The sequence below is a fragment of the Drosophila sechellia genome, chromosome 2R, assembly GCF_004382195.2.
Source record: "Drosophila sechellia strain sech25 chromosome 2R, ASM438219v1, whole genome shotgun sequence".
Classification (NCBI taxonomy): domain Eukaryota; kingdom Metazoa; phylum Arthropoda; class Insecta; order Diptera; family Drosophilidae; genus Drosophila; species Drosophila sechellia.
The window spans coordinates 7,538,200-7,549,808 of record NC_045950.1 but is presented as its reverse complement, the minus strand read 5'-3'; the positions used below and the strand labels follow the sequence as shown (position 1 = coordinate 7,549,808).

Here is an 11,609-nt window from a genome sequence, read left to right as displayed (position 1 = left end):
GGCAGCTAATAGGATAATAAATATATCAAATGATCAATCTGCAGTTGATAAAAAACTCAACGAGGGAGATAGAGCGATGAAGTAAGCCCGAGATAAACCGGAGAGCGGAACTCTCGCCCAAGCGATCGTGCTGACCGCCAAATGCAATACCCGCCGCTCCACCTGGTGGCGCTCTCAATTCTCTATTCTGCGGTCTTCTCGCTCTCGCCAAATCTGCCCCAATGTTCTCTCAGCGAGTCGATTTGCGATGGCAATGCCAGGGGCTCGAAACAGTTCCGTCGCAGTTCTCCAACGGTACAGAGGTGCAATCGCTTAATTCTCGCAAAAAACAATCAGTACCCAATTATTAAATAGTTGCTAACAAGGTGAGTTTGCAACGGACGCGAAAAAAAGAAGATCAAGGGCTAGGAATTGCGAATACTGGGTGAAGGTTAAGCTGAAGTTGAAGTTAATTGCGATAATTATACGCTTTCATAATTCATTGGTTTGCTTACGCTTTAGAACCAGATTTAGATATATTACACACAATTGCGTGTTACCAAAAAAAAAAACCAGTTTCCGCAAAAACGCAGTTTACTTCACTGATTTTTGATTCTCTCGCTGTAACCAGTTATTAATCCAGAAAAATGAGTGGGCAAAAATGCACCTCAGACCAGACAAAAATACATATCCATTGCAATCCACACATTCCACGGCTTAAAACTTCAATAAAAATTTCAATTCCCAATCGTGAACAGTTGGTTAAACAAGTGTTTACGATATTCTATCTTTTTATATATGGAAATTATGTCTTGTTCTTATCTCAAAACTGCATAGCTTCGGCGTTTAAATTAGACGCGAAGTCACTATGTGAGTGAAATCAAGTAATCTTTGCTGTATTGTTTGCAAATTCATGATCAAATTTTTCATATAGGCATCTTCATTAGCATATCGTTTGTAGGTAAAACTCAAACTGAGTTATTATTTTCAAATCAATCATATTTAATCAGCAAGCAAGAGCCCTAATAAACCTCATTTGATGGACAAGCAGTGGCTATTAGTTGCAATTTGTGACCCATTTCGTGACAGTTTGAACCAGAATAAGTAAATAGCTAGCAAAAAAAGATTAAAATACTTATAGGTAATGACAATGGCATTTTTAGTTCGCGAGATAGAGCCGAAATTCAACGAGCGTGAGAATCGTAAATTATGGGACCGAGTTCAAGTGCAGATAAGGATACGTGTGCAGAGCAGGTACTGACCGCGTTTGAAGATCGCTTTAGAACTGAAGCGTGCAAGATCGCCAGCATATCGCAGACACATTGATAAGACCGTAAGGAAACCGGACCCATAAACAAATATTGCCACGATAAAGTAGTGACACCCCCATCCATTTCATTCATGGAACTTTGGAAGCGAAGTGCGTACGAAAAAGAGATTGTTGATTGACCTTCCCACAGCCACACTTAACCCTGTGAAAAAGGCTGTTTGCATTTAGTTTCGTTTGGGTATCGCTCATTATTCACACACATAAGTAATAATACCCGTTCGCACATCATATATGACCCACAAATCGTTTCATAAATTGAGGCTAGGCGCTTCAATTCCTCACACAACTGTCGGGTTAAATGGAATCAAGAGAATGTACACCTGATGACGTCCAAGCCAGAGATGAGCTGGAATTCAAGTGCCAGAGATGAGCTGGCATCGCGGAATTTGGGATTACAAGACATAAGCCCTTCTCACATAGAAGAATTGGGCTACAAATCATTTAAAGTTTTAGTAAAAAGCATTATATAAGAAGTTTGGAAGGTGTTTTTAATCTTAATATCATATCAATTATCCAAATCTCAGTCTCAAATGAATAGGATTATCATTAAGTTAATTTGTAGCTATGTCCAGTACATCATCCCTGCTGGGATTTTCTATGCTTGTGCCACTCAATTATTATTATAGATATTTAAACATATCAGACGACACGTGTCTAATTTAACTATGATTTCCTTGCAGTTCAAAATGATGCAATATCTTGTTGTTAGCCTGGCACTTTGCGCCACAATTTGCTCTGCTGCTCAGACGGTAAGATATATAAAATCTCGATAATTTGAAAATCCACTTATAATTAGGACACTGCACTTACTTTGCAGCGCAATATGCCCATTCAAGCCATTGCCTATCTGATCGGACCCGTGCAATCGGATAATACCCAGGTCAAGGGCAACGTGACCTTTACGCAGAACGACTGTGGTCAGAATGTCCATGTGCGCGTCCAGCTGGAGGGATTGAAGGAGGGCAAGCACGGCTTCCACGTCCACGAGAAGGGAGATCTGACCAATGGATGCCTCAGCATGGGTGGTCACTATAACCCCGATAAGGTAGGTGAGGATTAGGTGTCTTAATTATAATATCACTAATATGACTTTTATGTCTCAGGTTGATCACGGTGGCCCCGATCACGAGGTGCGTCATGTTGGCGATCTGGGCAACCTGGAGGCCAACTCCACGGGCATTATCGACATCACATACACGGATCAGGTGATCACCCTAACTGGCAAGCTGGGCATCATTGGCAGGGGAGTTGTGGTCCACGAACTGGAGGATGATCTCGGTCTGGGCAACCATACGGATTCCAAGAAGACCGGCAATGCAGGCGGCCGCATTGGTAAGTAGTCAGTGTAGAACGGTGATTGCAAAAATTAATATAAATATTTGTTTTAAACCTTTCTTTCAGCCTGTGGTGTTATTGGCGTCAAGTAAATATCCCTTCCTATGTGTCAGCCAAATCAATATGCTGCTCGAATACTTTATGTGTTGTTGTGTAACTCCAGGCCCAGTAACTAATGAAATGTTTTCCCAATTTTCCCAAATTTTCCCACCCACAATCACACTCACCCTTACATGTTTGGCTTACACATTTCCCTCAATTAACTGTCTCAGTTCACTGACTCACTCGATTCTCCCTTCCTGCTAGCTAGTGTGTGTGTTTGTGTGTAATAAAATCAACAAAAATTAACCGAAATCTAAGCTAAACATTAGCATACTCTGTACCACTTGTGTTCTACCACCTCATTCATGGCCTAAACAAACTGTCGCGGTTTGCTGGGGTTGCTTTTCTGAGTGGGTAGGTATGACATAGAGAGCCTTCTTACCTTTTCATTTTTACTAATATCATTAGCATTAGTCGGTGGGTTGGCCAAGAGAAGGGGCTATTGGAATAACAACAGCCGCTGGAATCGGAAGTTTACTGATGTCCAACCAGGGTTCAATCAAACTCACATTGTATGTTTTCCAGTGGCCCATCTGTACCTGCACCTGCACCTGCTCCATCAACACCACGCCCTCAGCCACTGTACTATGTGCCCCATGGGGAGCCACAAGATCATGTTGCCTATCCACTCCAGCGCTATCCCTTGCCATACCCATACCCATATCCATATCCGCAGCCATACCCCTATCCGTATCCGTTGTCGCACCAATTGTATCTGTGAGATCGCGAGACTACACCGTTCGCCTGTTCCACCTTCTAATTGCAGCTCGGATGTGGACGAGTGGCCATGTCGCGATGGCGGCGCCGGCGCCCTGCGCTACTCCTTCTCCATCCTGACCGTCATCGTGGCCTTCATCATGGCCCGCAGCCTTGACTAACCCGCAGCATGCACCCGGATCGGATCGTATGCACGCATGTGGCATGGGATTGTTGGCCATCGTAGAAATCTGCATACCCACTTACACACTAAACACAACCATAATTCGCACACCACCACAACAGTAATTATAATACTCCAGCATTATCCACCCAAATAGAGAACTCAAAGGAACTAACTAAGCTACTTGTAAAGTGTTTGAATTGATCGATAATACAGTTTGTTATTTGTATTTCGGGTGTTTGCAATTTGTACGTGCTTAGATAGTAACTAAAGTTGCTTAAAATGAACGACAGATAAGCTCTAATTTTATAGAAAAGATTAGACAAAGTCTTTCAATTTTACTGTTCGAAAAATCAAAGTACTAGTAAGTTATCAAGAGAATTAAATAACACTTCATTTAAGTATGTTGATTTCTAAGGACAAATAGCTGTTTGTTCCCTAAAATAGGTTACCAAATAAATGAACACTCAAAGTTGGTAGGAAAACTATATTTAGAACTGGCGTATCCTATGGAAATTCGACGTCATCAAAGCTTTTCTTACCTATACAATTTTCTGTGCCAGCAAATGGGTCATACAACATTCAGTTACCTTTGTTTTGCTAAATTCCAGCTTAGAGACACAATTTGCTTTAAATTGCGGAAGACTTCAGAAAATATTTGTCCTCCAATCATTCAGAGAAGTGCACTTCCCAGTGATTCCGATTCCAAGCCACCAACTAATGGTCAAGCAACAGTTTTTGTTTTTATTTTTTCTAGATTTCTTCGACCAGATATGGTCAGCCAGCGAATGGGTCACCACCCGGTGAAATTCTAGAAAACTTAGGGCCATAATTCCCGGCACGCAACACTAACATCATCCGAAAAACTGTGGCATACTTCCAGGCGTCTTTAATTATTTCGCACAGTCCCCATGAAAGAGAAAGCATTTACAACTTTCTTTGCCGCGCACGAAAGCACGCAATTAATTTCGCCTTGGGCCCGGTCGAGCTCCAAGTGCCAAGTGCTGAACTTTAAAGGGAAACACATAGACGTGGGCGCCCAGCTCAATTTTTATGGTAATAAGTGCAATGACCCACCCGGAATCCAGCTGGAGATGGCGGTGGAGCCATTCGTGGGCGAAGTGAGGTAAGCCCCGGGCGACCCACAAAACGCAACCAATCGCCTCGCCTGTGCTTTGGTCAAAGTTCTTTGGTATCGAATGCTAAATCAACAGTGAAATAAGCCAGGCCGGGGAGTTCCAGCCCCTATAGTTCCTCATAGGCCCATGCCCGATCCCTATTCCGATTCCAGCCTAATCATGCCTGGCCTGAATTCGAAACGGGCCTCCAAGAATTTCACTCGCTTTCGCTTTTGTTCCGCCGCTAACCATTGCTAGCGTACCCCAACCGCAATCCGGATTCCGGATCCGTTGCCACCACCAACCCGGCCAGTGGCAAGTGGCCACAACAGAACCGGGCCCTTCTAAAGCCCGGCCGGACCGTCGCTCCGGTCAGTTCGCGGTTAAACTCCAGTGCGGTCAGTCGAATCGGGCCATCGCTCGGGATCCCCAAGTCATATATATTTGAATTGATCTAAAGTTGAAATAACTTTAATTAGAATCTCAAAATGCGTTCTTGCGGTCCGAGTTTAATTAAATATGTCTTATTCGCCTTTAATGTGCTGTTTGCGGTAAGTGCAAGTGATGCATAAGTAAAATATCTAAAGGATACTGAGAATATTATGATAAATCAGTTAAATACATTGCATCATTCTCCGAAACACCTTGTTCCTAGCAAATTATATGCCAATCTCAAAAACGAATCTTAAAATTATTTGAAATTACATAATCATTTTCTGGGAATTTTCGAGATGCAAACTGTTACTTCAATTATGAAACTGATTGAATGGAAGCTCTGAAAGCACATATTTTACCTCGTCCAATCTGCTTGATTTATTTTTGCTCGTAATTAGTTCTAATTCGCCATAAGCACTATAATTACGCTTGCCTGCCTCATTTAGATAAGTATCGCTGGAAAATGGCACTCTCACTCGCCATTGACTGGTACTAACCCCATCGGAAAATCGGAAAATCGGATAATGTTCAAACGCGATGGCCTGTAACGACATGCAAGTGATGTATGCGTGCTCCAAAGCACATGGACATCGTGTGTCCTTCGCATTGACCAACTGCGCAAACAGGCGACTCTCAATGACGGCACCGACTTGAACATGGAAATGCCATTGACCAAGTCGTGGGCGATTTTTATCGTTCAATTAGAATAGGGAATGTAAATATAAATGCCTGCCAAGGCAAATTAGGACATGATTGGAAGCCATTAACTAAATTGCTTAACGATTCCATTGGAGGTCGATTCGATTAATCGGAGGTATCATATGTCTTACAGATCTCCGGCCTGGGAATTCTTATAGCTGGTGCCGTTGTCCTGGCCGATGTGAATGAATTCAATCACTTTGTCGAGGGTCGAGTCCTTGCGCCGCCGATTGTCCTCATAGTCACCGGCCTGATCATATTCCTGATAGCTTCGCTGGGCTGTTTCGGAGCGATCAAGGAGTCACCAACGCTTCTAATTACGGTACGTCTTCTAAAGAAGCTCCCAAGATAAATCCTTACCCATTCGAGTTTCATTAACAGTTCGCTGTCCTTCTGGCCGTCATCTTTATTGTGGAGCTGGCCGTCGGTATTGCGGCCAGCGTTTTCAAGAAGGATCTGGAGGGAATGGTGAAGAACTCGCTGCAGGAGTCCATCAAGCGATCGAACAGCGAAGACACCATGGCCTGGGACAACATCCAGCAGAAGCTGATGTGCTGCGGAGTCGACTCTCCGGCGGACTGGAGGACACTCAGTGCGAACAAAACGCTGCCGGGCAGCTGTTGTCAGCCGCAGTTCATCGACACGACCGTGGGTCACTGCCTGGACTCACCGGCTCTCGGCAAGGATAAGTACTTCCAGGACGGCTGTGTTGGCAAGCTAAAGGATCGGATCGAGAAGAACGCCATCATCCTGATCGGTGTGGGCATCGGCATTGCTTTTATCCAGATTTTGGGCATCGTTCTGGCCTGCTTTCTGGCCAACTCCATTCGACAGGAGAGGGCCAAGTAATACCCATCGAAGCAACTACACCGAGTGTATCCCTAAATATAATTGATAGCTGTCTAATTTTATATAGTTGAAATTCTTTCACCGTTGAATTCTGCTCATTTTACATTACCCTTATCCATTAAACTTACCCTCAAAATCGAAGGATATACACATACATATATGAAAAACGCAACAACGCATATCAGATTAAATCATTTTCGTCGCTAAACCCAGTTTCCAAAAGTTACTTTCAAAACCCCATCTATCTTATTGTTTTCCAAAATCTATCTTTTATAATGCATTTTTGTAAAAACAACCTTTTCTTCATCTGCGACCGAATACATGGAAAATTGTTGCTTTGTAATATCGAATAAATATTATCCATATTTATCAATAAATATTACCCAAAAAGTTATCCCATCTCTGGCTTTTAGGTGTCTTCTAGTACTCTTTATTGTTAAGGATCTACGTTGGGTCTACAATTATTGGCCAGGCTCAGCGTCCACGTAAGCTTGAGTTCCGCCATACAGTAAATACGGGTTCAATGGATCTACGGTTTGTCTAGAACTACGGGTGGACGCCGATATGGTGTCTCAGCGGGGTGCGATTGCGTTTTAACGAGTGCTCCACTACTACTACTACATCCTCTAGGGGCAAATGCAATTTAATGGTCGGGTTCCATGGAACTGGAACTTGGTTTCCCATCCGTCAGTTCCCTACTTGCTCTGGAGCAGAGCTTCCGAGAGGCGTTCGATGGCCGTGACTGGAGGCTTGCGACCCTCCTTTTCGCCGCTCTCGAGGATTGCGGCTGCAGCAGCCGCTTCGGCGGCCTCCGCCTCCTCGAGGATCCGGGCCTCCTCCTGCTCCCGCTGCTTTTGGAAGTGCCGGAACTCCGTGGGCGTGAGCATGCCCCTCAACACCGTCTCATAGCTCACACTGACGCCCTTGGCGCCCATCTTCTGGTGCAACTTCCAGCACTCGCGTTCCTTCAGACTGCGCACATACGCCGGATAGTTGTGATCCGGCTGCGGCTGTTGGTCCTCGCAGTTGGCCGCATTGTTGTTGTTCTCCTTCTTGGCCTCGTCCGGCGACAAGGTGGCAACGGGTGGGTCAGCTCCACCCTCCTTCTTCGGCTGCTGGTCCATTTTGGCCTGGACGTCGGTCAGAAAAATGGAAACTGGCGGCGCCGTGGGCGGTCGATTGGCTCGGATTCGGGCGGCCAGAGGTGCTATCGATCCTCGGCGTATCATGTGCGAGTACTCCTTGGAGGCCAGTTGGAAGGTGGGCGGATAGCTGTCTTGAAACGAGACTGCCAGAAAGCTTTAGTTCGGTTTCAATGGCTTTACAGTTCAACGAAAAATGTATTCTTTAGTTGAAATTGTTTAGTTTATAGACCTTGAAATGGCCAGATTTTAACCCGATCCCCCAACCGGTGGCAAAGCAGATCTTGGCACTTACCCGATTTGCCCGTCTTCCTCAACAAAGGCGCCCTTCGCTGCGAGGCGCCCGATGTTTGTTTTTCCGATCCGACAGTTGGCGGCGACGATACCGCCACTGAACTGTTATCCTCCCTCTCGGAGTCGCTGCCCTCGGAACTCAACAGGGACACCAGGGTAATCACATCGGGGGCAACAACGCTGCGCGCCCGATTCAAAGCCTTCTTGGAGGCGTTTCCGGCGACGGAGGACGTAGAGTTGTCCCCGATGACATCGAGCGGTACGGAGGACGAGGGCGTTCTCGTGAAGATCTTGCGTCTGCGCAACTTCTGCTGGCTGCGCTTGCTGGCGGCTATGACGCCCTTGCTGCTCTCGTCCAGTCCGCGGACCGGAGCGGACATAGCACGCACCAAAGGCGGACGCCTCTGGACGGTCAGAGCCGGCGAGATGCTCAACTGGATGTCCGGGTTCTCCACCGGATGGCTGCCCTCGATGTCGCTGGCTCGCTCCGCTTCCAGGTCCGCGTCCACTTCCGGTTCCGGTTCCTGCTCTCTCTCGTTGGTGGCCCTTATGGTCTGCGACAGCACTATGTTCAGATTAATGCGATTCTTGTCCGCCTTGGCGCTGCTGCAAACGGATAATGAAAATAGGAGCTACAGAATGTAACGGATATCGAATTGGAAATGGAAATGCATGTGGAAAAGCATGAGGGAAGTGGGAAATGAAAATGGAAAGTTTCGAGTGACCTACTCCCGCCACCCGGCTAAATTTAAATCAAATTATTTGGCATTAGTTGCGGGGCAATTTATGCTGTTCTCGATTCCGAATCATGCAAGGCACAGAAATAGAAATTAAATTGGGTGTTGGGTTCCGGCACACCCACCGGGCACGGGTGAAAGGAAACCATGTCAATTACGTTGCCAATTGGCGCCCGAAAAGCCGGCCCGATGAAAGTGAGTCGACGAATCTGGTGGCCGTTGAACCCGCCGCCGCTGCTATCAGGCAAGTTTTCCGTTTTCAGCCAGCTATCTTGTCAGCGTTTCGAGCCAATGATCGACTTAAGTGTGCCGCCAGGCGGTGGGTCGGTCTTTTGCGTGGGAGTCGCCGGCTCCTTCCATTGGCTCCTTACCTCGAGCATGTCTAGCGTGTGTTATGCACTGGAACATAAAACTTTAGACGTTTGATTTGGGCGTGAAGCATGCAAATTGCACACACAACTTGACGCGACGCCCATATCGAAAGTGTCACTTTCGGCATATTTATATAGATGATATCGGGACAGCATTTACGGCCGGATTCATGGGGCTTATTACGAATACGCAGGCAGTGGGTGGTACCCAATACGCACCCAACTTGCTGGCAGGAAGGTCAAACAATGGGATCCCCGGTGGGTTTCCATAGGTGCGACAATCCACCAAATTTATGTAGCTTATGACCCTTTCGACACTTCAGGAATGTTATAGGTAATTTAAACTAACCCTTTAGAAATAATCCTTTAGTTAGTTTAGTTAGATAAAGCTACAAGTTCCTGTTCATATTCAGCATATTATCATCATATCATCTAGTTACAGTACTCACATTTTGTCCTCGGGCTGTTCCACCTGTGCAGCCCTTTCCGGCTCCTGGTCCTTTAGCAATGACGAAGTGGAAGACCAGGCCACCAGACTTCTATCCCGCAGCCGTAAGCCCTGCACCTGTGACGCTGTGATGCGTGGTGCAGTACGCGGCGCGGTCTCCTCGACGGCCAGAGACGCCTGCCTGCCCACGGGATAGAGCTTCTGGCGGATGTTCTCGATGGATCGGCCGACGGAGAGTCCTCTGGAGAGGTAGCCCCTCTGCTGGGTCGAGAATCTGGACGTTGGCTCGATGAAGGAGTGCTGCTTCCGCACGGACAGCGGCAGGTGATAGCGCCCGCCGGAAGTGGATGAGGATGGGTTCACCACGGACGATGCAGCGTTTGTCGTCTGGAGGCGACGACGGCTGGCCACAGACAGCGACATGGTGACAGCCAGTTTATCCTTGATAACCTTGATTAGCAACGGTGACAATGAGCGGTTGCCGGAATGGAGTGGGCCCTCGATGGTGAAGAGCTTCTGGGCCGGAGTTGCAAGAGGGGTGCCTTACGATTCGATTGCCAATCAATGTGGCACATCGAATGCAAATCAATTACCAAGTCATTAAGCCGGAGGCAATAACTTTGTCAACAAAGCAGACGGTCTGAAATGGAAACCCACGAGCGAGGCACCAACGAGCCGCCAACCGTAAACCGTGATCCGTCACGAAAGCGAAAGCCACTTTGCAAATGCGATCCCCGTCTGGCCGAGATCGAGGTGGCTTCCACGTCCACTTGGCTCGAATGCCCTGCACCGACTGCGTTTTGTGAATGAAGAATTTCGGAATCCGAACCGGAATCGGAATCGGTTTTTTTTTTTTTTTTGGAGGTGGTTCGTTTATGTTGCCAACAAACAATCAACAAAATCGCAACGTTGGCAAGGAGTCGCCTGTTATGCTGGCTCAGGCTCTCCTTACAGTTCGGTTCTTTGTTCCATTTCCTGCTCACACCCACAAGTCAGACAACCATCCACCGAAATACACTGAAAGAAATGGGAGAGATCTAGGAAAAATTAAAAAAAAAAATGTGAGCTATTGTGCTCGATTAATAAATGTTTCCTGTTAATAATGGTTCGTTTCATATATGAAAAAAAATTTTAAAAAACTTATGTTTAGTGTAATATTTTAATGATATGGCTACCCTCGAGTTGTTGAAATACTATGAAAATCAATATAGAATGCCGAAACATGGCTTATACACAATCATGTCTGGTTCTATTTTAGCATTCTAAGTACCAATTTAGTTTCCGGTCAGAGTGCACTTGATTTTGCGCAATGCACCCGTTGATCCACCTGCCAACCCCGGATCAACCCACTCCTGCCCCCAAAGACACGTGCACTTTCGGTGGGTCTGGCAAGTTTTCGACTGCGACTCAATGAACCCGCACGAACTTTTGTTTTCATTTGCGGACCACCCACCGAGCGCCTCTTAATCGAAAGGATTACGGCATTTTTTGGCAATATGCAAATCCGGTCATGAATGAATGAATATAGTGGCCAAAAAAAAAGCAGGAAAAGGGAAGAAGGTGAGAGGAGGAAGGAGAAATGCGTACAAGTCGCTCAATGTCAGCGAAATGTTAGATGCAAATTCAGTTGTTGTCACAATGCGGATATTAGTATGAGTATCTGTATCTGCGAATGGGCACCGGACGGGATGGCAAGTGAAAAACTTTCACATTTGTGACAATTTCAAATTCATCAAAGACATGCAAAGTTCGGTGGAAAAGTTCCGTGCGCGGTGGCAATCAAAGGAAAGTAACGAACATAGCAGAATGGTGGAGCCGACTCGAGCGGTGGCGGCAAACACAAACACAAAATGGCATAAAACCGAAAAAAAAGCAAAACCAAATCAGGCC

The 11,609-nt window shown here is 46.2% G+C and overlaps 3 protein-coding genes across 5 annotated transcripts; 2 read left to right on the top strand and 1 right to left on the bottom strand.

The window, feature by feature from the left end:
• The first annotated feature begins 258 nt into the window (after nt 1-258).
• LOC6608665 (extracellular superoxide dismutase [Cu-Zn]) lies at nt 259-4,027 on the top strand. Its single transcript, XM_002033362.2, has 6 exons — nt 259-365; nt 1,990-2,058; nt 2,127-2,354; nt 2,413-2,641; nt 2,711-2,732; nt 3,513-4,027. Exons 2-6 carry the CDS (start codon nt 1,996-1,998, stop codon nt 3,622-3,624), a joined length of 654 nt encoding a protein of 217 aa, XP_002033398.2. The 5' UTR covers nt 259-365; nt 1,990-1,995; the 3' UTR covers nt 3,625-4,027.
• Nucleotides 4,028-5,111: 1,084 nt separating this feature from the next.
• LOC6608663 (CD63 antigen) lies at nt 5,112-6,873 on the top strand. The gene is made up of 3 exons (XM_032715212.1): nt 5,112-5,295; nt 6,012-6,200; nt 6,260-6,873. Exons 1-3 carry the CDS (start codon nt 5,233-5,235, stop codon nt 6,725-6,727), a joined length of 720 nt encoding a protein of 239 aa, XP_032571103.1. The 5' UTR covers nt 5,112-5,232; the 3' UTR covers nt 6,728-6,873.
• A 261-nt stretch (nt 6,874-7,134) lies between these two features.
• Nucleotides 7,135-10,492, bottom strand: LOC6608662. 3 transcript variants are annotated; one of them, XM_032715210.1, is made up of 3 exons: nt 9,721-10,492; nt 8,165-8,769; nt 7,135-8,015 (listed from the first exon to the last, which is right to left on the bottom strand). In XM_032715210.1, the coding sequence occupies exons 1-3, from the start codon at nt 10,140-10,142 to the stop codon at nt 7,423-7,425; spliced, it is 1,620 nt and encodes a 539-aa protein (XP_032571101.1). In that variant the 5' UTR covers nt 10,143-10,492; the 3' UTR covers nt 7,135-7,422. The 3 variants fall into 3 exon arrangements, with proteins under 3 accessions (XP_032571101.1, XP_002033395.1, XP_032571102.1); XM_002033359.2 differs by having other exon boundaries at nt 7,135-8,003; XM_032715211.1 differs by having other exon boundaries at nt 8,165-8,766.
• Nucleotides 10,493-11,609: the final 1,117 nt, after the last annotated feature.